The sequence below is a fragment of the Vombatus ursinus genome, unplaced genomic scaffold (genome assembly GCF_900497805.2).
Source record: "Vombatus ursinus unplaced genomic scaffold, bare-nosed wombat genome assembly UNPS02014820.1, whole genome shotgun sequence".
NCBI classification, from domain to species: Eukaryota; Metazoa; Chordata; class Mammalia; order Diprotodontia; family Vombatidae; genus Vombatus; species Vombatus ursinus.
The window spans coordinates 22,237,672-22,262,264 of NW_020954598.1; the positions used below are offsets into that span (position 1 = coordinate 22,237,672).

The 24,593-nt window shown below is 46.1% G+C and overlaps 1 protein-coding gene across 1 annotated transcript in view; it reads right to left on the minus strand.

Moving 5' to 3' along the window:
* The window catches only part of HEMK1 (HemK methyltransferase family member 1), a 38,631-nt gene that overhangs the window by 8,718 nt on the left and 5,320 nt on the right, over positions 1–24,593 (minus strand). The window contains exons 3-4 of the mRNA XM_027837284.1: positions 17,507–17,598; positions 16,903–17,047 (exon numbers count right to left, since the gene is read on the minus strand). Of these exons, the coding sequence (XP_027693085.1) occupies positions 16,903–17,047; positions 17,507–17,598 (237 nt within the window). The remainder of the gene's footprint in view (positions 1–16,902; positions 17,048–17,506; positions 17,599–24,593) is intronic.

Sequence of the window (24,593 nt, forward strand, 5' to 3'; positions counted from 1 at the left end):
TTTAAACTCAAAAGCATATGAAAGTGATTATTGATAAATAAAAATAAATTAATAAAAATTTTTTTAAAAAAGAATTAAAAAAATAAAAAAATAAAATAAAAATGTAATAAAGTTATCACATAAATTTCTTTTTTCTCCCCTTCCTTCTGCTCTCCCCACTTCCCACGCCCCAAGCTGGCTACTATTAGACACAGATATGTGTGTATATACACACATATATATGTAAAATCATTCTATACATCTATTTATCAGTTCTCTGGATGCAGATAGTATGTTCCTTCATGTGTCCTTTGTAGTTAATTTGAATATTTAGAATAGTTAAAATTACTTATTTGCTTAAAGTTGTTCTTAAAACAATATTGCTGTTGCCGTATAGCACATTCTCTTGGTTCTGCTCATTTTGGTCTTCTTTATTTCACACACGTCTATCCATGTTTTTCTAAGATCACTGAGCTCATCATTTCTTATAACACAGCGGTACTCCATCACAATCATATACCACAACAACATTGGCCTTCTTGGCAGTCATATCATACATGATGCATATTAAGCTTGTGGTCCACTAAAACCACCAGATCTTTTTCAGATTCACTGCTGTCTACTCATGCTTCCCCCAGTGACAGCAGGTTCTCCTTTCTTGACTCCTCATTCTCCCTTCCACCAAATGTCCAACCAGTGACTGAATCTCCTTATTTCTCCCTCCACAACATCTCTTATCCCCGACTCTTTCTCTCTTTCTGTTCTCACAGCTCTTCTGACCTGTCACTGCCCATCTTTACCTGTGGAGTTCCCCAATTGGTGAGAGAGAAAAATTCACAGTAGCAACACCAGGGGGGGACATGGTACTAGTCCGCTGGGCAAAACCAGGGCACCCTGAGCAGGTGGTACAGTTGGAGTAAATGCAACCCTGAGGCCCTGTGGGCAGTGGCACCCTGCCCAGTACTCATCTCCAGCTGACAACTTACTTTCAGCTGGGGTGTTGGGGTCACTCCTCTGCATCAAGCAGGGCCAGAGCCTTTTAAACCGCACTTCCTAGGGAGGTCTGTGGCTGGCTACACGTGCACCCTCAGAGACTCCCAGGGATGGAGGCCAAAGCCAGGTCACTAGAAAGCCCAGTCTGGAAAGGCTTGGAATGCCATGTATTGATGATTGGGAACTAAACAGACCCTTCCACTACATCCTAGCTGGTCTCCTTATGTCTACCAAACCCTTCAGAGTGCTTTCTTCTCCACCAGCTCCAAAGTCTTACTACTATCTTAGAGGACTGCTGGTAGGGACCTTGGAACAGACAATGTCAGTAGTGAAAGATAACTCCAGGATCCTTTGGGCCATGCTCCTCATGTTACAGAGAGAGATAGGAAAGTCCATGGAGGTGAAAGGAATTTGTTTAATGTTCCATAGCCCTTAACTAGCAGGGAAGTTTGAACCTGAAGCTCCTGACTCAGTATTTAATGCTCTCCAAGGTGAAGCCCTTGCCAAGTTGCCTAGCAAAGGAATGTCTGTTATACTCGAGAATGTAGGGACAGAAGGGCAACTAAGTGGTGCAGTGGATAGAGCTCTGACCCTGGAGTCAGGAGGACCTGAGCTCAAATCTGGCCTCAGACACTCACTAGCTATGTGACCCTGGGCAAGTCACTTAACTCCGATTGCCCGCCTTCCTCCCCCTGCAAAAAAAGAATGTAGGGACAGAGAGTAGATTATTGCTATTGATGGGGAGGGGAAATGTGGTGATGAGGAAAGCACATTGTATTTACAGTGAGAAGATCCGGGTTCAAATCCCAGGTCTGCAAATTATCAACTGGATGACTTTGTGTAAGACTCCTCCCCAATCTGGGACCTCAATGCTCTCCCCCTGATTTGAGGTGGATGGGTTATATGACCTCCAAAGGCTATAGAGTGTGTGGGAATATCACTAAGACTAAGAAAAAGGGAAAGGTGTGCAGAGAAAGGCATCTGTTGTTCTGGCTGCTGGGGGGTGGGGTGCATGCTCAGCAGAGAAGGCTCAGGGGAGCAGCAGGGACTTGGTGAGCCAGCATTGTGGTTTGGGCCCCCTCATTTCTGAGAACTGATACTTCCAGGGAAGCCCTTGGTACCTACTGCGGTCATGTACACAAAGCTCGCCCTGCCCCTCTCCTCCTCCCTGACCTAGCCTGGATTTCAATCTTGCAGCCTCAGAAATGCAGAAAAGCCACAGCTGAGGAAGTCAAGGGGGAAAGGGGAAGGGGTCACTGATGACAATGAAAACCTCATTCAACAAAATGTTTACCAGGTCGGGGATGCTGACTGTTTTAGGAAGCCAGATAGCCTTAGAACTGGGGCTGTTAAAGAGAATGTAAACTATGACAAGGTTACAGGACAGAGGGGATGGCAGAGGGCAACTTCTCAGCCTGTACGAGCCTGGGCTTTCCTGTTTCCAAGCTCTGTCCTGACCATCCTGCCCTCTAATCCTCATAATACCCAGGGAGTGGGCAGGACAAGAATTATGCCATCCCATTTTGCAGTTAAGCAAACTGGGGCTTACAGTCCAGGGCTTTCTCTTTCCACTGCAATTCATACCAGTTTGGTTTTGAATATTTGCACAATACAAAGTGGCATAGTAGGTAAGAACACTGGACTTGGAATCAGGAAGACTTGAGTTCAAATCTCATCTCAGACACTAACTGGGTACAGCCTCAGTTTCCTCTTTTGTAAAATGAGAATAATCATAGCACCTACCTCACTGGGTTGTTGAAAGGATCACATGAAGTAACACATCCCTTTGCAAGCCTTGTAAATGGTAATTATTATCACAATCGTTACTGTTATTATTATTATTCCAATCATCCCCAAAGGGTGTGGCTAGGGAAGGAATCCCCCTAGGTATATGTGAATGTCCATGAATGTTCATCTCTTTGTCAGCCTTACCACCATTGTTCTGTCCGACTCCAATCTGTCTTCTTGACCACCACCACAAGAATCTTCCTCCTACACAGCTCTCATCACACCACTCCATTATTCAGAGACTTTCAAAGTCTCCCTATTAAGGTCTATTGAGTGGAATTCAAATTTTTCTGGTTGGTATTCAAGACCTTCCCAAATCTGACACCCTAACTTTCTGGTCTTGTCTGGCATGACTCCCCTCTAGGAACTCAATATTCCAGACAAACTGGACCACTCTGTCAACTAAAATCATCCTGTACTTCTCCATCTCCATGCCTCTGCTCAATCCTTTTACCAATTCTTCCTTCCCTCTTTCCACTAATGCTTTAAAGCCCATGGCAAATAGTACCTCCTCTAGGCAGGCTTCCATGACCTCCCATGACTTTCCCTGATGCGGAACATCTATAGTGTACTTATCATAGGATGGTAGATTTACATCTGGAAGGTACCTCAGAGACCCATCTAGTTCAACCTTTTCATTTAATAGATGAGGTCATTGAGGCAAACAGAGGCTAGGTGAATTGACCAAGGTCACGTAGCTGGTAAGTGTCTGACAGGGCCAGATTTGAATTCATATCTTACTGACTTTAAACCCAATGTTATGAAATCTGAAATGCCGTTCTGCCCCTAAGACACATGGGACAGGGAGAAGAAATCAGTCTTTATTCAAAAGAGGCCCTGAATCAAGGTAGAAATTGGCTACACCCTCCTAAAATTCCCATCTTGGACACGGAGGGAATTTTGGCTTAAAGGAGGTAACCAGCCAGGACTTGATGGGCTCTGAGATGTGACAGTGATGCTGGGGGACTCAAACTGATACAATTCATTTTCATCCAAGCTTCCATTCAACTTGTCATGAGAGGGGAAGACCCATAATCAATGGGAAAGCGACTCAGCCTTTGCTGAGCTCACAGCCCAGTGAGAGAGACAGAACAGGGGCTTTGAAGGAAGAGATTAGTCCTGGGCATCAGGGAGTGCGGCTTAGGGAGAGAACAGAAGGGGTCACTGAGGTTATTAAGCATGAGTTAAGAAGCGGAGAAGGATCATGCAAAGCTTTAAACATGGAAGAGAGCTCAGATAGCAGCGAGTGCCATCTCCTCCTGTTCAGAGGAGAAAACCAAGGCACCAAGATGTTACATGTCCAAGGTCACACAGAGATAGAGCAGTAAGATTAGCATTCCAACACACATCTGTTGAGGATAAACCCAGCACTCCCGGGGTCATGGATTTAGAGCTAGAAGGGGCCTTAAGAGTCCTGGTCCTGGACCCTTCATTTTACAGATGAGGTGCTGAGGCCAAGAGAGATGAAGTGACTCACCCACGGTCACATCAGCAGTGACAGGTGGTACCTGAACCGTGGCCCTCTCACTACTGTGCTCTTTCCACTGTACCATCCTGCCTCAATGTCAAACAATGGAAAAAGGGGTGAGCAAAGGCATCGAGGTGGGGGAAAGTAGTTGTCATTTAGCTCTAAAAGGGCAGGGTCTGCATATGCTGATTTTGTTGTATTCTCCCATACTGTTCAGTGCTGGGCTAACGACACCCCCACCTCCAGAGGCAGTGGGGGTGTGAGAGACAGAACACTGTACTGAAACTCAAACACCGTCTCCCACGCTTCCTAGCTGTATGACTTGGGGGAAAATCCCTTTATAGGATCATCAACCTAGGATTCTAAAGGCCCTCAGAGATCCCCGAGTCCAAACTCCCTTATTGTACAAGTAAAGAAACCCAGGGGCCAGGTAACTTGCCCAAGTTCACACAGCTAAGTGGCAGAGCCAGGATTCAAACTCAGGTCCCCTGATCCCACATCTACCACCCTTTCTATTGAACTACTTTGCCACTGCTTCACCTTTGACACTGTTTTATCATCTGAAGAATGGGTATAATTATACTTGGGCTATTACCTCTATGGATATAATCATACTTGGGCTATTACCTGTATCTCAGGCTTGCCAGTGAAGAAAGCACTTGGCATGGCTTGAGGGGATGGAGAAATAGAGACACTGTTATTATTAATTATTATATTACAATTATGAGCTAGAGTAAGCTCAGTCACCGATATTGGTTGATTCTCCTCCTGACTGGCAAACAGGGAAATGTGCATGTCTCTGGAGGTGCTGGTGTAAAGGCTGTCATATCAGTACACATGTGGTTAGGAGCTCCAGGGAGTAGGGGGGAAGTGTCAGTCTCGGTCCCAGGGTGGGGGATGCAGCCTGAGTACCAGTAGCTGCCAAAGGCTCCACGGCTGTACTTCCTCCCTTTCTCGAGGGTCTGAAGGCAACCCACACTTTGTGGGAAACTTTCACCAACTTTCACTTCAGAAACAAGGGTGGGGGGACCCCCTCCCCCACATCCCAGCCTTTATCTCTTTGTCAGGGGTGCAGCACAGGGCCACTGTATGCAAAAACAGGATATTTGTTCTTCTGGGGCAGCTGCCTCTTCTCCATCTGTTGGCCACACCACATTTCCACGGCAACCAGCTATTATGGTGGAAACAAAAGGGTGACCTCGGAGAGGGGAGAGAGAGGCTGTTTTGGAGGGGAGCCATCATCTCCCCTTCTCCTTTGTCCTCAACTCTGCCTCTGAAAACTCTGGGCTGAGCCCGCCAGCCTCCGGGATGGAGAAGAGAGGCCCAGAGAGACATGGGCCAGTGGACTCCTGGGAGTCTCAGGATGCCTGGTTTCCACATCCAGACACTGGGCTTCCTAAGTGCCTGCGGCCAGGCTGACAGACAGGTGATTGTCTATGGGCAGGGGAAGATTCCCCTTAAGATACCAGGGCCCTCAGGTGAAAGGCCGGGGCATGGGTGCCTCTGAACCTAAGAATATGAGTCCCGAACATGGCGGGGGTCCCAGAATGCCCAGAGCATGCCTCTCAGATTCCCACAGAACCTACAAACCTATTTCCCCCCAGGAAACATTTCATCCCAGCTCCTAAAACAGGCTACTTCTCCTGCCTGAGTTTTAACCCCTCGAAACACTATAATTAAGGAGAGATGCCCAGAGCCTCTGAAATCTCTCTCCCATGTCCCTTCTCTTAAATACCACCATCACCTCCCCAACTCAGGTCCTCTTCCTCTGTTACCTGGAATATTGGGAAGGGTGTCCTCACTGGCCTCACCGCCTCCATTCTCTTCCCTCCAGTTCATTCATCCTGCATGGGCTGTTAGAGTAACTTCCTAATTTAGAGGCCTGCTCATGTCACTCCCCTGCTCCCCAGAAATCCAGTGGCTCCCCACTGCCTATGGCAAAATGCAAACTGCTCCGCCTGTCATTCAAGGCTCCAACATCCTGTCCCCAACTTATTCCCTAGAGCTCCTCTTCAAACACCTCCTGTTCCAGCTATCACCTGGTTGTCTGATCTTCTCTTGATGTCCCCTGTTTACATGAATTTACTTAGGCTGCCCCCACCTCCCATGTCTGGAACACACATCTCCCTCCAAGTTGTTCCTTACTGGAATTCTTCCTGTCCTTCAAAACCCGGCTGAAGTGATAACACCTTGCTTGATCTCTCCCAGTAGAAGTCATTCCTCCCTCCTTGAATAGACTCACAGACCATTGGAGGTGGTTTGCCAATATTTTCCATTTCATTTTCCAGATGAGGAAACTGAGACAAACAGGGTTAAGTGACTTGCCCAGGGTCACACAGACTGAATTTGAACTCAAGATGAGGCTTCCTGACTTCAGGCCCCTGGTGCTCTGTGCACTATGGTGCCACCTAGTGGTCCACTGATCTTAACTGACAATTAAACGGAGGTCCTGAGAGGCCAAGACCTGACCAAGGTCACAAAGAAAATCAAAGGCTGACCTGAAAAAGAGATGATGGATCACACCTCCCACCTTCCTCTGCAGAGGCTGGCGACTGACTGGGAGTACTGTGGTCCTTGGCTGGCTTTTTGTTTTGCTGACCTGCTTTCCCCTCCTTTTTTATTCTTTGTTATAAGGGAAGGGTCTGCCAAGGTGGGGAGGGGGGGAAGGGAAGCGGGCAGAGGTGGAACATCTTGGGAAATAGAGGGAATGAAAAACAAAAGACCTGAAATTAATACACATTTTTTAAAAAAATACAATGTAAATACAAATTTAAAATACTAAAAAAAAAAAAAGTCAGTGGCAAATAAGGAAACTGAGGCTTCAACAGGAGAATACATTGTATCAGATCACTGAACTGGGAAGTAAGGGGACTTGGTGTTGAGTCTCAGCTCTGAGAAGCAAGAATAATTTAGCAGACAGGATACCGGAGTCAGTCTGAAAGACCTGAATTCAAATCCTGCCTCCGATATTCACAAGTTGTGTGACCCTGGGCAAATTATTTAATTTCACTGTGCCTCAGTTTCCTCATCTATAAAATGAGGGGGTTGGATTTGACGCAGTGGAGGGGGAGGGAACATAAGCATTTGTATAGCATCTACTATATGGCAGGCATTGTGCTTAGCACCTTTTACAAATATTATCTCACTTGATCCTCATATCAACACTGGGAGGTAGGTGCTGTTATTATCCCCATTTTACAGATGATGAAACTTAGGCAGATAGAGGTTAAGTGACTTATCCAGGGTGATTTCCCAGCTGGTGAGAGTCTGAGTCTGGATTTGAACTCAGGTCTTCCTGACTCCAGGCTCAGTGCTCTATCTACTTCCCCATCAGCTGCTTCTGAGATGACCTTTAAGGTGCCTTCCGGCTCTAAAGAGGTGACCTATAAAAGGAAGGGGTTGGAAGTTACGGCCTCTGAGGAGCCTTTCGGCTCTAAATCTATTAGGGTATGACTTTGGTCCTGTTATCATTAAGTCTCTTCCCTTGTACTTAAACACGGGTAGTATTTCTCTAGGAATATAGGGAAGGAGAGAAATGAGTTTTAGTAAAGGGCAAGAAAAAATGATTCACTTGTGTCCAAACTCCTCCCTGACCCAATGAAAAAACCCTCCACAGCACTCTAACGGGGATAGAGAGACCAAGTATCTGAAGGGGATACCGTGAAAAAGATGTATACAACTCATTCTGCTTGGCCCCTGAGTTCAGAACCAGGAGCGATGGGTGCACGTCTAGGGAAACTGGTATAAGCTGAATACAAAGGAACCACTTCCTAGCAATTGCCGCTGCCCCAAAGTACTGGCCCCAGCGGCCGGCCGGGAGAGGCACTGAGCTCCCCGTCAGTAGGGCTCTTCAAACACAGGCTGGATGGCCCCTGTCCGGCCCGTGGAGTCAGGGGGATTAAGCTCAGCTGCAGTTGGACCAGATACCCCGTGAGGTCCCTCCCACCTCTGAGCTTCTCTCTACCCACACTTGAAGAGGTAACCCTATTGCCCCAGTAGAGTGGAAGCTCCAGGAAGACAGGCCCTAGTTAGTTTCTGTCTGTGAATACCCAGTGCCTATCACCTGGGAGGAGCTTAGTAAATGCTTGCTGAATCATTAAAGCCCAATATTAATATGAGTTATGACGGCATCATATTTTGTTCAGTGGTTTCCGACGCTTCATGACCCCATTTGGGGTTTTCTTGGCAAAGATACCAGAGTGGTTTGCCATTTCCTTCTCAGGCTCGTTTTACAGAGGAGGAAACTGAGGCAAACAGGGTTAAGTGACTTGCCCAGGGTCACACAGCTAGTAAGTGTCTGAGGTGGGATTTGAACTCAGGGAGAGGAGTCTTCCTGACTCCAGGCAGGGTGTTCTGTGCACTATGGTGCCACCCAGCTGCCCACTGTGCCACCAGTATTATTATAACAGTATTACTAGAGCTAGAAGTGGCCTTAGAGAGCTACCCTCAGCACCTCAGTTTACACATGGTGAAACTGGGGCTCAAAGAATGGAAGGACTTGCCCTTCAGTGACAGAGCAGAGACGAGGCTCCCTATGGTAGAGTGGAAAGAATCCTGGACTTGGGGTCAGAAGGTCTGAGTTCGAATTCTAGCTCTGTGATACCTGTCTCTGTGACCCTGGGTACGTCCTATCTTTTCTGCGGGCCTCAGTTTCCTTTCTCTGTACAACAAGAGGGTTGAACTAGATAATCTGCCAGGTCCCTTCCAGTGGTAGGCAAATTGTTTCTCTGGAGAGGGTCACCCAGAGGACCCCATGAAAGCAGCTCAGTAGAGAAGCAGCATGGTGTAGGGCCATTCCTGACAGCCTTCTTCCAGCCTCATGTCTCCTAGCTTCTCCAGCTGGGATACAAAACACACACACACACACATATACACACACACACTCTCACTCACACCCCTATCTTTTTTCATCATCCAAGTTGATCATGAGTGCTATTTCCCCCTCCCCCCCACCAAGGGTAAAAAGTATACAAGTGCAGACATTCCACCCTCCTGTTTCCCACCACAGCCCACGTCCTCTCTGATTCTAGGTATCGGGTATCGGCTCCTGGAGGCCTCTGCCCCTCCTATCATCCCTCTGCTGAGATGCTGCTCCCTTCCCCACCCCCAGTAGCACATGGCTTCTCACGGGCCCTGCTATCTCTCTATTTCTCAGAACTGTGGCTGTAAGTGAAAGCTAGTACACTGCCTTCCAGCATCCAAACCACAGCCTTTCATGCCCCTACCCCCACCCCCACCCCAACCTGTATCTCCACCCACCGGCTGCATGCATGCATGGCTCTGCCCGGCAGGCCCAGATGCATTCGGGAAATGGCTGGTGTACTGTAGCTGAGCAGCGGGCCCCAGGAGCCGGAAACCATGAGCAGAGCCAAAGAGACATCTTTCATCTCACCTTGAGGTTGCTGCCTTGACGATGGAAAGGGGAATTAGGAGTCGTCTAGTCTCCCTCCCTCATTTTACAAAGGAGGAAACTGAGGTCTGCAGAGCAGAAGGGACTGGGTTACAGTTTGACTGTAGCAGTCAGTAGCAGAGCTGGGCTTTGAACCCGAGACCTGTAATTCCAAATCCAGTGTTCTTTCAACCAGCCTTCTCTGGGGCTAGGATCTGGTCCCCCATGAACCAGAGGAATTCAATTCCTCAGAGCACAGTAATGTTGGTGGAGGGGGAAGGAGCAAGCCAGACAGAAAAAGTCCATTGTGGTTTTGAGGAAGGCGCCCCACTCTACTCACCATGGAAGAGAAGGGTGCCCTCATTACCAATCCCTGATGATCCCAAACCATCCCTGCTGTTACAGCCTGGCTACTAGTCCCTGTTCTATCACCAACTTGTTATCTCAGTACAGCGTCTCCGGACAACTAAGGAAGAAGCCTTGGGCAAGCCACCTCCCCTTCTCTGGGCCTCAGTGTCCTCACCTGTCAAATGAGGAAAAATAATGCCTACCCTGCCTCCTTCCCAAGGCTCTTTTGAGGATCAAACGAGAAGAAGGATATGGAAAGCTGGACTGGTCCTGGCTTTGCTCTAAATCTGACATGGTCCATTCTGAGCCTCAACTTCCTCATCTCTATAATGGGGGAAATAATGACCCATCTGAGACATTTTAAGTGCAGAGAACCATTTATGCTCTGGTGGATAACTCTTCCTCATACATTTCAAGTTTCTATAGCAACCAGAGCTAAGGAAGGGATAGGGAATTAAGAGGGAGAATTCCCCCACTCCCCAACCCCATTTGGTTTTAGGTTTTTCCCAAATATATGTGAGAGAGTTGGGGATCTATGCTAAAAGACCCCAAAGTAAGAAATTCAACCTCTTATCCATCTTTGAATAAGAAGGAAGGCTAATGTAGTATAGCAAACCAAGCTAGGAGTTCCAAACAACATGATATTGTGGACAGGGCACTGGACTTGGATTGGGAAGATCTGGGTTCAGATTCTGCCATGGACACTAGCTGTGTGACTCTGGACAAGTCACTTAATGTCTCTATGCTTCAGTTTCCTCATCTATAAAAAGAAGGCGCTGGAATGCTCTTTAAGCTCCTTTCCAGCTATAAATCTATGATACTATGATCTGAACCCTCAGAAGACCTGGGTTTGGGTCTTTCTTCTAGTTACTGCCTGTGTGAACTTGAAGAAGTTTTTTCCCCTGTTAGCTTTAGTTTCCCCATTTGTAAAATAAGACAGGCAGGACTAAAGGACTTTCAAAGGCCTTTCCAGCTAATATTCTACAATCCTTGAGGTCAGGAAGAAGTGGAGATAAGGACTAGGAAAGGATGGGGAGGACTTGAATTTTGCCATTCTGTAGTTCTCCGTACCTCACCCAGATCTTCCAGGGAATGTTTGTGTGCGAGGCTTTTTCCAGAAACACACATTCCTAGAAGCTAATGCACTGAGGACTACCCTGCCTGGCCCCAGTCCAGCCCTGCCCTGCCTTAGCCTCTTCTTCCTCTGCTACCTCCCAGTCAAGAAGAAAGGGCTGGGATACCAAGGGACTTCAGAGGAGCAAGATCCTTCCCCAGTACACTATGGAGTTCAGAAGATCACAGATTTTACAGATGAGGAAACTGAGGCCCGGGGGAAAAACCGATTTGCGTGTGTTCTCAGAGAGAGTAAGCAGCAGAGCCCAGCCTCAAACACAGTGGCCAGAATGGAACTCATTCCGCCATGTTGTGACGTCTGTTGTCAATGATCTGGGTTTGCCAACAGGTGTCCAGCCTGACCCCAAGGGAGGCTCAAGCTAGGGTCATAAAGAGGCCTCCCCTGGGCCACAAAATGAAGCAAAAGGATAATTTACACAAAATTCCCCCAGCAGACCTGAAAAATACGGGAGTATGTAAAGGAAGCATGATTCTGAGGGTCATGAAATAGGGGCTCAGACATCCTCTAGTCCAATGCCCTTGTTTTACAGGTGAAGAAACAAACTCACAGAAGTCAGATGGCCTGCCCAAGGCCACTCAAGGAGTAAGCAGTCACCCTGGGACCCAGCGCCCGGCACTCTTTCCATGACATCATGTTCCTTTCCCTAGAGGATGTTTCTCAATACCCTGTCCTTGGTCATGGGGGACTGGGGCCATTTCTATGCATCAGACTTCCTGGACAGGTCAGGATAACCGAGATTGCCTCACTCCACTTGGTCAGTCTGTGCCTGGGGATGGCCTCAGTGGAAGGTGGCCGGCTTTGTGTCCCTATGTATCATCTACCCACAGGCACAAAGAGGGCCCAGTGGGAAAGTGGAACCTGAGAACAGGAGCTGTAACTTTGGTTCTAGCTCTGATGCCTTCTTGGTCCTTGGGCAAGCCCCAGAGCATCAGTTTCCTTGTTTGTAAAATGGGGATCTGGCCTGTCTTCCTGGTGCTGTTATGGGGGTGCACTTCAGAAACTTTGAGTTACTAGTGAGATGAGAGCGAAGGTTACTAATGTTCTCCCCGGGATTGTCATGCGGCTCCCTGATGACAACATACAAGGAGGGACCTTAATTACTTATGTCTGTGTTCAGGAGTGGACAGACGCCCGCCCCATCACAGTCCTGGAGGGGTGACTTTCCTCCCCTCTCATAATCCATACCTCTCCTACTGTTCTCAGTTCCTCCCCTCTTTCATTAAGGGTTTAATAAGTAAACCAAAGAAAAATAATTCTTAGAAGTAGAAACATTCATCTCTCACAGAGAATTTGGCAGCTGAATGGATGGGACCAGAGTGCCCTCTGCTGGTAGCACACGGTCATCATCAATCCACATTTGCCAGATAGGTTCAGGATGGGTAAAGTCACTCCACTCTTCACTGTAGACATTGAGAAAATAGCCTCAGATCACAGAATTTTAGAGCTCAGAGGTGCCTATTGAGAACATTGGCCCAGATGTTCAAAACCTTGGCATCATCTTCCTGCCGCTTCATTTCTCATGTACAGTCATCATTTCTACCCTGACATTTTTCCAATCTTGCCTCTTTTCTCAAGCACCTAGGTTCAGATCCTACCTTTGATATTTGCTATCTGTGTGACCTTGGGCAAGTCACTTAACTTTCTTAGTCCTCAATTTCTCCAATCATAAAATGAATAAGATGGCCCCTGAGGTACCTGGTTCCCAATCCATAAACCAATGATCAGAAGCATATTATCAGATTATGGATTAAAAGCTGGAAGGTCACCTAGTACATACCTCTCATTTTACAGATTAGGAAATGGAAATCCAGAAGTGAATGGTTTGATCGAGGTCATATAAGTAGTACATGGCTAAGCCAGGATTTGAACTCGGCTCTAGGCAGCTCTGAAGCAGGTACCCATTCCACCCTACCACATTGCTCTACTTTCATTGATGCCACCCCAATAGAGACCCTAAAAGAAATACAGTTAACAATAGTAACTGTGAAAAAAATTTTGAAGCAAGTTTCTCTGATAAAGGTCTCATTTCTCAAACATACAGCAAACTGAGTCAAATTTATAAAAATAAGAGCCATTCCCCAGTTGACAAATGATCAAAAGATATGAACAGCTTTCAGATAATCAAAGCTATCTATAGCCATATGAAAAAAATGCTCTAACTCACTATGGATTGGAGAAATGCAAATCAAAACAATTCTGAGATACTACCTCATCCCTATCAGATTGGTTAATAGGACAGAAAAGGGTAATGACAAATGTTGGAGGGGAAAATGAAATATTAATGCTCTGTTGGTGGAGTTGTGAACTGATTCAACCATTCTGTAGAGCAATTTGGAACTATGTCCAAAGGGCTATAAAACCATGCATATCCTTTGACCTAGCAATACCACTACTAGGTCTGTATCCCAAAAGAGATAAAAAAACAAAAAAGGAAAAGGACCTCTATGTACAAAAATGTTTAGAGCAGTTCTTTTTTTGGTGGCAAAGAATTGAAAATTGAGAGGATGACCATCAATTGGGGAATGGCTGAACAAAATGTGCTATGTGATTATGATGGAATACTATTATGCCATAAGAAATGATGCTCTCAGAAAAACCTGGAAAGACTTACATGAGCTGATGCAAAGTGAAACATAATTTGTACGAAGTAACAGCAATATTGTAAGATGATCAGCTGTGAATGACATAGCTATCCTAAGCCAACTCTGACAGACTTATGATGAAAAATGCTATCCATCCCAAGAGAAACTGGTGTCTGAATACAGATTGAAGCACACTTTTTTTAACTTTATTTTTCTTAAAGTGGTTTTTTTTTTCGGTCTATGTTTTCTTTCACAACATGACTAATATGTAAATGTTTTGCATGACTACACATGTACAACCCACATTGAATTGCTTGCCTTCTCAATGGAGGGTGGTTGGGGGGGAGGAAGTGAGAGAATTTGGAACTCAAAGTTTTTGCATGTAACTGGTGAAAAATAAAATACTAAAAAAAATTTTAAAATATATAGGCCCTAAAACCTCCTGCTCGGATTATTACAACAGCTAGCAGGGCTTCCTGCCTCCACCTTACCTGCTCACCCACTGCTCCTCCCCCTATCCTTCCATTATTCACTTGGCCAGAATTAGCTTCCTCATGCACAGATCAGTCATGTCATTCCTTTGTGCAAAACCTTTCCATGACTACCTAACGCCTACCCTGGAGAGCAAGGTGCAATCTCTTTTGTTTGTGTTCAGGGCCCTATACAACATGGGACCATTCCCACCTCAAAAGTTATTGCTCCCTTCCCCATATTCTATCCCAGCCAAATGGATAGCTCTCTGCACCCTGAACATGCCCTGTCCCTAGATATGCTAGAATGTCTTCCCTATTCACTTATCGGATTCCTACCCATTTTTTTTTGTCTAGGCAATGGGGTTAAGTGACTTGCCCAGGGTCACACAACTAGTAAGTGTTATGTGTCTGAGGCTGGATTTGAACTCAGGTCCTCCTGAATCCAGGGCTGGTGCTCTATCCGCTGTGCCACCTAGCTGCCCCCCCTATCCATTTTTAAAGCCCAACTCAAATGCCACCACTTCTAGGTTCTAGGTCTACCATCACTCCTGGATCCCCTTGACTAGTGACAACCTGGATCCACTCTCGTCACCTCTCCGTCTCCTGACTGATCTCCCTTCTTCCAGTTTCTCCCCTCTCCAATCCTTTTCCACATAGCTGCCTAATGCTGACATTCCTCTTACACAGATCTAACCACGTCGCTCCCCTTTCTCCAGAATCTTTGGAGGCTCCCTTTGACGAACCTCTAGGACAAAATCTTTGACTTCTCCCCCTGGTTTGTAAAGCTCTCCACAATCTAGGTCCCAGCCAAGTCTTATCTGCTCTCATTTCCCTTTAGGTACTCTCTGTTCCCGTCAAACCAGCCTGCTAGTTCCTGCTCACGACATTCCATCTCTACCCTCCAGGTCTTTGTAGAGGCGATGAAGCACGCCTGGCATATTCCTCCTCCTCCTTGTCTCTTAGAATTCCCAGCTCCCTGAAGGCCCAGTTCAAGGGCTTTTAGGTACTCCTATAGACCTTTCCTGAACCTCGAAGCGGTTACAGTTGCCTCTGAATGCATCAGTGGTTAATGTTAACTATGAAACCCACAGTGGTTAATGTTGACTCTGAACCTCCCAGTGGTTAATGTTCGCTGCTCTTGAAATTCTTTTCTATGTAATTTTGTTTACTTATCTGTGCAATCATTGAACCCCTACCCCCACCCCCAGCAAATTACAGGCTCCTGGAGGGCAGGATCTCTTCCTTTTTTCACTGTGTTCCTTGTACATAGCAGGAAGTTAGTAAATCTTCGTTGAATTGAATTAAATGCATTGTGATTTTATCATTGTTGTCCTTTTGGGCAGCTTCAACAAATATTTACTGAGTACTTACTATGTGCAGGACTCTAAGTCATTGAACATACAGGGAAATATGAGAAAAGGAAGGGAATAAGCATTTACTAAGCATCTACTATGTGTCTGGCACTGTGCTATGTGTTTTTGATCCTCACAACAACCCTTCGAGGTAGGCACTATTATTATCCCCATTTTACAGTTAAGGAGACTAAGGCAGGCAGCGGTTAAGTGACTTGCCCGGGGTCACACAGTTAGTAAGTGTCTAAGGCTGGATCTGAACTCGGGTCTCGCTGACTCTAGGTCCACAGTTCTATGCACTGTGGCACCACCTAGCTGCCTCAGGTACAAGACAAAAGCCTATGCTGGAATTAACAGGGAAACAAAGTACATAGATAAGGATGAGGCTTGTTCTAGAATCTGGGTCATATAAGGATTAGCTAAAGGAACTTGGAACAGCTAGGTGGCACCATAGTGCACACAGCATTGGTCCTGGAGTCAGGAAGACTCATCTTCCTGAGTTTAAATCTGGCCTCAGACACTTACTACTGTGTGACCCTGGGCAAGTCATTTAATTCTGTTCGCCTCAGTTTCCTCATCTGTAAAATGAGCTGGAGAAGGAAATGACATACCACTCCAGCATCTTTGTCAAGAAAACCCCAGATTCCGCCCTCAGACACTTGATACTTACTAGCTGTGTGACCCTGGGCAAGTCACTTAACCCCGATTGCCTCACCAAAAAGCAAAAAAAGAAAACTCCAGATGGCATCATGGAGACTCAGACTCGACTGAAAACGACTGAACAACAACAAAAAGGAACTTGGGATGCTTACCCTTGAGAAAAGAAGGCTCTGCTGATAGCCCCAGTCTTCAATGAGCCCTCCTGCCCCTAAATTCCTGAATCACTTACTATCTACCTCCATGTGCAGTGTGGCCCAGTGGAAAGGAACACAGGATTGGAAATCAGAAGGCCTGGGTTGGCAGCCCAGCTCTGACACTTCCCAGCTGTGTGACCGTGGGGGAAGTTGATGACCTCTGTGCCTCAGTTTACAGTTTACGGATAACCCTTGCACTCCTCACCTCACAAGGTTGTCGGTGCTTAGCACAGTGCCTGGCACATAGTAGGTGCATAATAAATGCTTACTTCCTTCCCCATAAACAGAAGCTATAACCCATTATCACTTGGCACAGATTCCTAGGAACTACCAATGACACAGACAGTTTGTCTTTCCTGCTAGGCTATGGGCATCCTGAGGGCAGGAACCATGCCTTACTCATCCTTGCATCCTCTTCTACACCTAACCCAGCTCATGGCTTGGCCCATAGCAGATGATGAACACATATTCACAGAATAAGTGAATGAATGAACAAGTATCTTTTCCACTGCAAACGTTAACCGGATCTTCCACAACAAACCTCCCCCCCACCAAGGAGAGCTGGCCTCATGGCCACAGACAGCTTTCCTACCTCAGTTTCAGGCCGTGGGATGAAGACTGGAGGCGCCATCTTGAGAGTGAGGCCCTGGAAATCCCATTCACCAATGACATACTGCACAGGCATCCTGTAAAAGAGTAACACCCTAAAGACCTGGCTCGGCCCACCCCACCCCAAACTATGGATCCCCCAAAGTCAATGACGTGGCAGAAGACACAGACATACCCATGTAACTACCAACCCCAAAGGAGAACAGTACCAGGGGAGTAATGTTCTGATGGAACTTAAGGGCAGGTTTGTAGTATCCCTTCCTCCCTCCCAAAACAGTTCCCCAGTTCAAACCAAGGGCTCCCTCAGGGAAGGGTCATGTCTCCCCAGTAAGACCAGGGACTCCTCTGGGACCTTATTCTACCAACTCCTCTGGCCCTCTTAACCAGGCTAGGAGGAGAGGAGTAAAGATGAAGGAAACAGGTTACAGGAGGAAAGGGGGAAAGGATTAGAGACACTGGGAGGGAGAGAGAAAGGGGGAGGTAAGGATCAGGAAGAAGAGACGCAGGTGATGGGCCTGGCTCTGGCCGTATCCCACCTCTGAAGCCTCCGAGCGCACAGCTCTCCAATCTGCTTCCGTTGAAGGTCAGTGACGCAGGTGGATCTCTGGCTGGCCAGCAGGCTCTGAAACTAACCACCAAACAACTCTGAGCCGAGCTTCAAGCTCTGTACCCCTGGCCACCACACATGCCCATCCCTTCTGGAGGGCCCAGGTCCAGATTTTGGCTCTATGTGATCCTTAGCAAGTCTTTCATCTTTTTGGGCCTCAGTTTCTTCATAAGTCAAACTCAAGCTTCTCAGAGTCTTCCAGGATCCGGAAACTCACCCATGGGCAGAGAGGGGAGGCTGATGCCTGAGCACGGGTCTTGCCAGTGGGACAAAAAGAGGAGGGAAGAAAAAAGAGCTGGGGAACGGAGGCCCACAGAGTGGGACTAAGCACCTCCCAGTTCTCGTGGCTCCTGTCTCCAGCTAGCCAGGTAAAAAGTCCAGACCCTCTCCTTTCCTTCAACAGCAATTTGATCTGGAGAAGGACTGGATTCCTCTATTAGTCCCCTCTCTCTGCTCCACACACATCCTAAGGGATGGAACCAAGGCCATGGTCCAGCCCTAGTATTCCAAACGTGGGGGCTGAGAGACATCATTCAATACAAAATAAGTTTCAAAAAAGCTGCTTCACTGGGCAGAGAAGGGTAGGGAAAAGACCACTGGATATTTGGGGTCAAAGGTTGTGATTCTGAAATCTTGGATCTGTCATTGACTACGTACAGGCAATCCCTTCCCCTTTCTGGGGCATCTTCTTCTGCAACTAGATAATTTTTTAAAAAATTAATTAATTTAGTTTTAGTTTTCAGCAATCATTTTCATAAGCTTTTGAGTTTTAAATTTTCTCCCCTTCCCTCCTCGCCTCCCTCCCCAAGATGGCATGCAATCTAATATACGCTCTACGTATACATTCCCATTAAACATATTTTCACATTAGTCACGTTGTAAGGAAGAATTAGAACCAAGAGGAGGAACCACCAGAAAGAGGAGACAAAACAAAACAGAAGCAAAAAAAAAAAAAAAAAGAGCAAATAGTATGCTTCGATCTTCATTCAAACTCCATGGTTCTTTTTCTGGATGTGGATAGCATTTTCTATCATGAGACTTTTGGAGATGTCTTAGAACCTTGTATTTCAACTAGATAATCTTAAAGAATCTTTCTGGTTCTTAATTCTATGAGCCCCAGAGAGGAGGAAAGGGCCCGTCAGCGGTTACACAGTAAGCCACTTACTCCTCCCATGTAGAGGGCCTTCGGCTGGTGCTGTGGGACTACAAAGATGCCCAAGTCATAGTCCCTGGCCTCAAGGGGCTTAGAGTCTAAGGCAGGTACACAGATGACTGTACTAAAAGGTAGACTGTGGCTATTGGTGCAAGAGATTGCAAAGGAGGTGCTTTGGGGGTAGGAGAGGATGATGGGGAAGCAGGGAAAGCTTCCTGGAAGAGGTGGCAACTGATCTGGGCCTCAAAAGGAAGGGGAATTCTGACAGACAGAACTGGAAAAGTAAGAGCGAAGAGCGTGCCTAACTTTCTTTATTAAGTTGTTAGAAATACGGAAACACATTTTGCATTTCATATGTATAATTGATACCGTTTGCCTTCTCAATGGGTGAGGGAGAGGTGAGAAGGAGAAATTCAGAACTCAAGATTTTTTTTAAATGAATGCTAAAAATAAATAAAGAGGTTCTTTTTTTTTTAAGTTCTTATAAAACAATTATCCATGAATTTATCTAAACTCTTCCTGGATGGATTTCAGATTTAACCTATTACCCCAACACTCCACCCAGATGGAAAGTCTGGAAGCTGCCTGGGGTCCATGAACTTAAAAAAATTGACAAATATTTCAATATAACTGGTTACCTTTGAAATCCGATGTATTTTATGCTTTTAAAAATATCATTCTGAGAAGGGGTTCACAGGCTTCACCAGCCTGCCTGAAAGGATGGGGACATTGTTTATATTTTCATTCCCAGTGCTTAGCATAGAACCTGATATATAGTAAGTACTTAATAAATGCTTGCTGACATCAAAAAAAGGCTCAGTATCCCTGCTACAGACCCACCACATGTGCCTCTGGCCACTATAAGGCCACTGCCTAGGGAGATGGGCATTTGAATGCAGAGGGCAAGAGGTTTGCCCAAGGGTGGTTGGGCTGTGATTCCCAAGCCTGGCACTGATTGGGTCATCCTGGCCTTCTTGTTGGGAGATCAAAGTCCTTCAAAGGAGAGATGAAGAAGTAAAGATCACTAGCCACCCTCTATGGATGAAGGATCCAAGTAGGCTCTGTCCCCATCCAAAGTCACCCAGCACAGGCAGTGACAGACCAGATGCATCTCCCAGGCTCCATCCTCAGAGGGGGAGCTTAGAAGAGTCAGCACAGCTCCATCGAGAACAAGGAGGTCATGCCCAACTAACCTCATTTCCCTTTTTGACAAGGTTACCAAAATGGCAGCTAGGGGGAGTGCTGAACAGCCCACTAACCTAGATTTCAGCCTCGCATCTGACAAAATCTCTCATGCTGTGCTCAGCAACAGGACGGAGAAATGTGGGTCAGATATCAGGATGATTAGGAGGACCTGGAAATGGATGAATGGCCAGCCAATGAAGAGAAGCCATTAAAATCCAATAGGGAACAATTATCACCAACTCAACTTCACCTTGATAGGAGGGCTTTAACGGAAAATCCCAGGGATCTGTCCTTGGTTATCTTTTTCAATGACTAGGAAAAAAGCATACATTTATCATCCACCTGTGAGGCTCTGTAATTCTTCAGTGTCTCAGGCCCTACGGCGCCTTTCTGTGCCAAAGAATCTGTGGCCGAAACTTTGGAATTCTTTTCCACCCCTCTCATACCCAATCAGTTAACAGTCTGATTGATCCATCCTCCAGGGTTATGTATAATTTTTCTTTATTTTATGTTTTATTTTTTTGGTCAACAGTTAAAGTTTACAATAACAAATTAATTTTAAAACATCTTCAGTGGTTCCTTATGGTCTACTAAGTATAATAACACCTCATCCTGGCATTCAATGCTCTTTACCACCTGGTGCCACCTTTAGCTCACAGTTGGAAGAGACATTAGAAGTCCTCTAGTCTAACCCCTTCTGAGGCCCTAAGAGACTAGCTGAGACAGGACTTGAACTCATGTCCTCCGACTCAAAATTAAGTGCTCCTATCAGTGTACCACGTTGCTCTCTAGCCTTAGCTCACATCATTGTCCTGCATGTACACAGCTCCTGCCAACCCAGGCTACTCCATGGTAGCCAACACACCCGGTGCTCTCCTGCCTCAGTTCCCTATTCCTGGAACATGCCCCTTTGCCTGGAGAATCCCCATCCACCCCTTTGTACTCAACTCAAAAACTACCCTTCCTCCATGAAGGAAAGAAGTATTTATTAAATGCCTGATAAGTACCAAATTATTATTTGTAATGATTTACAAATATTATCTCACTTGAGGTCCCTTCCAGATGCAGCGCTATGACTCTGTGATCCAAAGACAGATTTCTCCTGACTCCAAGTCTATTAACCTGGGGTTTTGGGGTAAATTTCAGGGAGCCTGTGAACTTAAATGGGAAAACAAAATTACATCTTTATTTTCACTGACCCCTAAGTGAATTTATAGCATTTTTTTCCAATTACGAATGTAGGTAACAAACCATATTCTAGGAAGGGGTCCACAGGCTTGCCCAGACTGCCAAGAGTTTGGGACATACCCACAAATGGTTAAAAACCCCTTTACTGCACTGATGCAGGTTACAGTTACCCGGTACGGTGCAAAGAGCTTTGGACGCAGAAGACCTGGGTTCAGATCTCCCCTCTGCCACTTACTGCCTTAGTAACCTTGAACAATAATGATAATAATAGCTAGAACTTATGTGGTGCTTTAAGGTTTGCAAAGTGCCTTATTACACATATCATCTCATTATATCTTCACAACAACCCTGGGAGGTAGAAGTTATTATTATCCCCATTTTTATGTCTATATCATTATTATTCCCATTTTGAAGTTGAGGAAACTGAGGCAGAAAGTTAAGTGAATTGCCAAGGTCATACAGTCAGTAAATGTCTTAGACAGGATTCAAACTCAAGTCTTATTGAATCCAGGTCCCCCACTCTTATCAACTGTACCACCTAGCTCCCTAAGTCTCTTAACTTCCTTGGCCCTAGTTTCTTCTCTGTAAAATGGAGTGGTGGGGTTGAGCTACATGGCCTCTGAGGCCCAAGGTCCTATGAAAATTGAATAACCTGTATATCTGTCTTATTTCCCCAATAATGAATGAAAAAGTGTTTATTTAATGTCTGCTATGTGCCAATCACTGTGCTAAGAGCTAGAGAATACAGCTAGAAAAGTGAGACCATCCTTACTCATGTTGTAATTGGGGGAGCAAGGGGAAAGGGATGGGGGGATGATAAAAGTGAGAGTGGACTAAGGGAGGCAGTGGTCAGAAGCTAAACAGACTTTAGAGAAGGGTCAGCATAAAAAGAGAGAGAGAAGGGGGCAGGTAGGTGGTGAGTGGATAGGGCTCTGGCCTTGGAGTCAGGGGGACCTGAGTTCAAATCTGGCCTCAGACACTTGACACTTACTAGCTGTGTGACCCTGGGCAAGTCACTTAACCTCCGATTGCCTAGCCAAAGAAAAGACAGGAGGATAAATAGAAGATAATAGGATGGAGGGAAGTACACAGTTAGTAATCATAGAGATGAATGTGAATAGCATGAATTCACCTATAAAACAGAAGCGGACAGTAGACTGGATTAGAAACCAGAATCCAACAATATATTGTTTACAAGAAACATACTTGAAACAGAAATACACACACACAGAGGGCTGGAGCAGAAGCTGATGCTTCAGCTGAAGTACCTGAGGGGGCAAACACACACAGGAGGGGTCAGCTACAGAGCAGGAGACTAGGCTCAGTGGTCCTTGGAGTGCACCGGTAGGTCAGACAGCAATGCCTGTGGGTCAGCTGGGCCGACAGCAAAGTTCGGTGGCTCTCCGTTTTATGGGGAGGATTGTGGCTTGTGGCTCCCTGCTTATCCAAGCAGCATGAGAAGCCACGGGGCCGGAAGGAGCTGGAAGGGAAGGGGCCAAAAGGCACCAGCTCTGGCTGGACAGAGCCCAGCCCAGCTTTACCTGTGACTGCTTTGAAGGGAGCTAACGCAGGGCAGCGGATGGCGTTTTCTCTCAGTATCCCCGGCAGATGGGCAAAGTGCACTGAGCAGAACAGGTGCTTAAACTCCATTTCCTTTGGAGCCACCAGGGTCATTAGCCGCTAATAAACTGAGGGAACTGTTTTAAATCAACTGATTTAAACCCATCCAGCAGAGGGGTTTTTGCCAGAAAGCATTGCATGGCTTGGAAAGGCAGCAGAGCTGGGGAAGGTCGAGAGTCAGGCAAAAGATAATGGGGGAGAGACGGAGACAGAGAGACAGAGACAGAGACAGAAATAGCAGAGACAGAGACACAGACACAGACAGAGACACAGAGAAAGACAGAGAAAGAGACAGAAAGACAGAGATAGCAGAGAGATAGAGACAGAAAAAGCAGAGACAGAGTCATAGAGAGAGACAGAGACAGAAAGAGAAAGACAGAGACAGCAGAGACACAGAGAAAGACAGAGACAGCAGAGGCAGAGATACACAGAAAGACAGAGACAGAGAGAGACCGAAAGAGAGGGAGAGACAGAGAGCGAGCACGAGCATATGACCCCAGGAGGACACATCAGGGAAAAAAACTTCTAATCTAGACAGACAGACTGAGGAGTGAGTTAAAGATCCATGTATCTTCCTAAGGAAGTGAATGCAGGAGCAAGGGCTTCTCCCGCCATCCCCAGAGATGAAAACCTGGAGTATTATCATAAAGCTTCAAAGAGATCAGTGGAGGACCAGAGAAAGGAAGGGTAATTTTATAAAGTGTGTTGTAAATGTATGGATGTTATCCAACAGATTTGGAAGAATCCATTTAGGAGGTGCCTACCTAGTGCAAAACACTGAGAGTACAATGACCACATTTAAAAAGTCTCTGCCCCCAATGAACTCCCTGCTGAGGGATGTGGCGTTTAAAGAAGGAGCTAGGGTATGGGGCCTGGAGGAGACTTGGGCAGGCCCCGATCACAGCCTTCCGATATTTGAGGACTGTTATATCCCTCTATCTTACGGGACCACACTTCCTTCACATCCTTATGTCACTGCTCCAGCTAAAATGGACTGTTCTTTATTTTCTTACATACCCTGGATTTTCCTGCTTCCTTACCACCGCCCTTGCTGTTCCCTATGCCTGAATTATCATCCCTTCCACTCTCTGCCCATTCAATGTTTATCCTTCGGTCAAAGCACAACTCCGTTACCTCCTTCTCATCCAGAAAGTTGATCCTGATCCCTCTGCTGATAACTATTCCTCCTCCCACCATGTCAGCACATCACATAGTACCCTGTCTTATTGTGTATTGCAGTTATCTATGTTGGTGTCTCATTCCCCTACAAGACTGTGACAGCCATTAGGGTAGGGACTGCCCTTTATCTAAACTTAGCATCTCCTCTACTGTCTAACATAATATAGTGCTCTTAATGAAATGTGCACCTAATGAGAAATGTGAATAAGCATTTATATGATACCTACTATGTGTCAGGCACTGTGCTAAGCACTTTACAGATATTTCACAAGAGCCCTGAGAAGTAGGTGCTTTTATTATCCTCATTTTGCAGTTGAGGAAACTAAGATGGAGAGAGGTTAAGTGACTTGCCTAGGGGCACACAGCTTGTAAATGTCTGAGGCTGGATTTGAACTCAGGTCTCCCTTCAGATACCTACTAGCTGTGTGACCCAGGGCAAGTCACTTAACCCTGTTTGCCTCAGTTTCTTCATCTGTAGAAGAACCAGGAGAACACTGTACACAGTAACAACACTGTGTGATGACCAACTTTGTTAGACTTAGCTCTTCTAAGCAATGCAATGATCTAAGACAATTCCAAAAGATTCACGATAGAAAATGCTATCCACATCCAGAGAAAGAACTATGGAGTCTGAATGCAGATCGAAGCATGCTATTTTCTCTTTTTTTTGTTGTTTTTTTTTTGTGTTTTC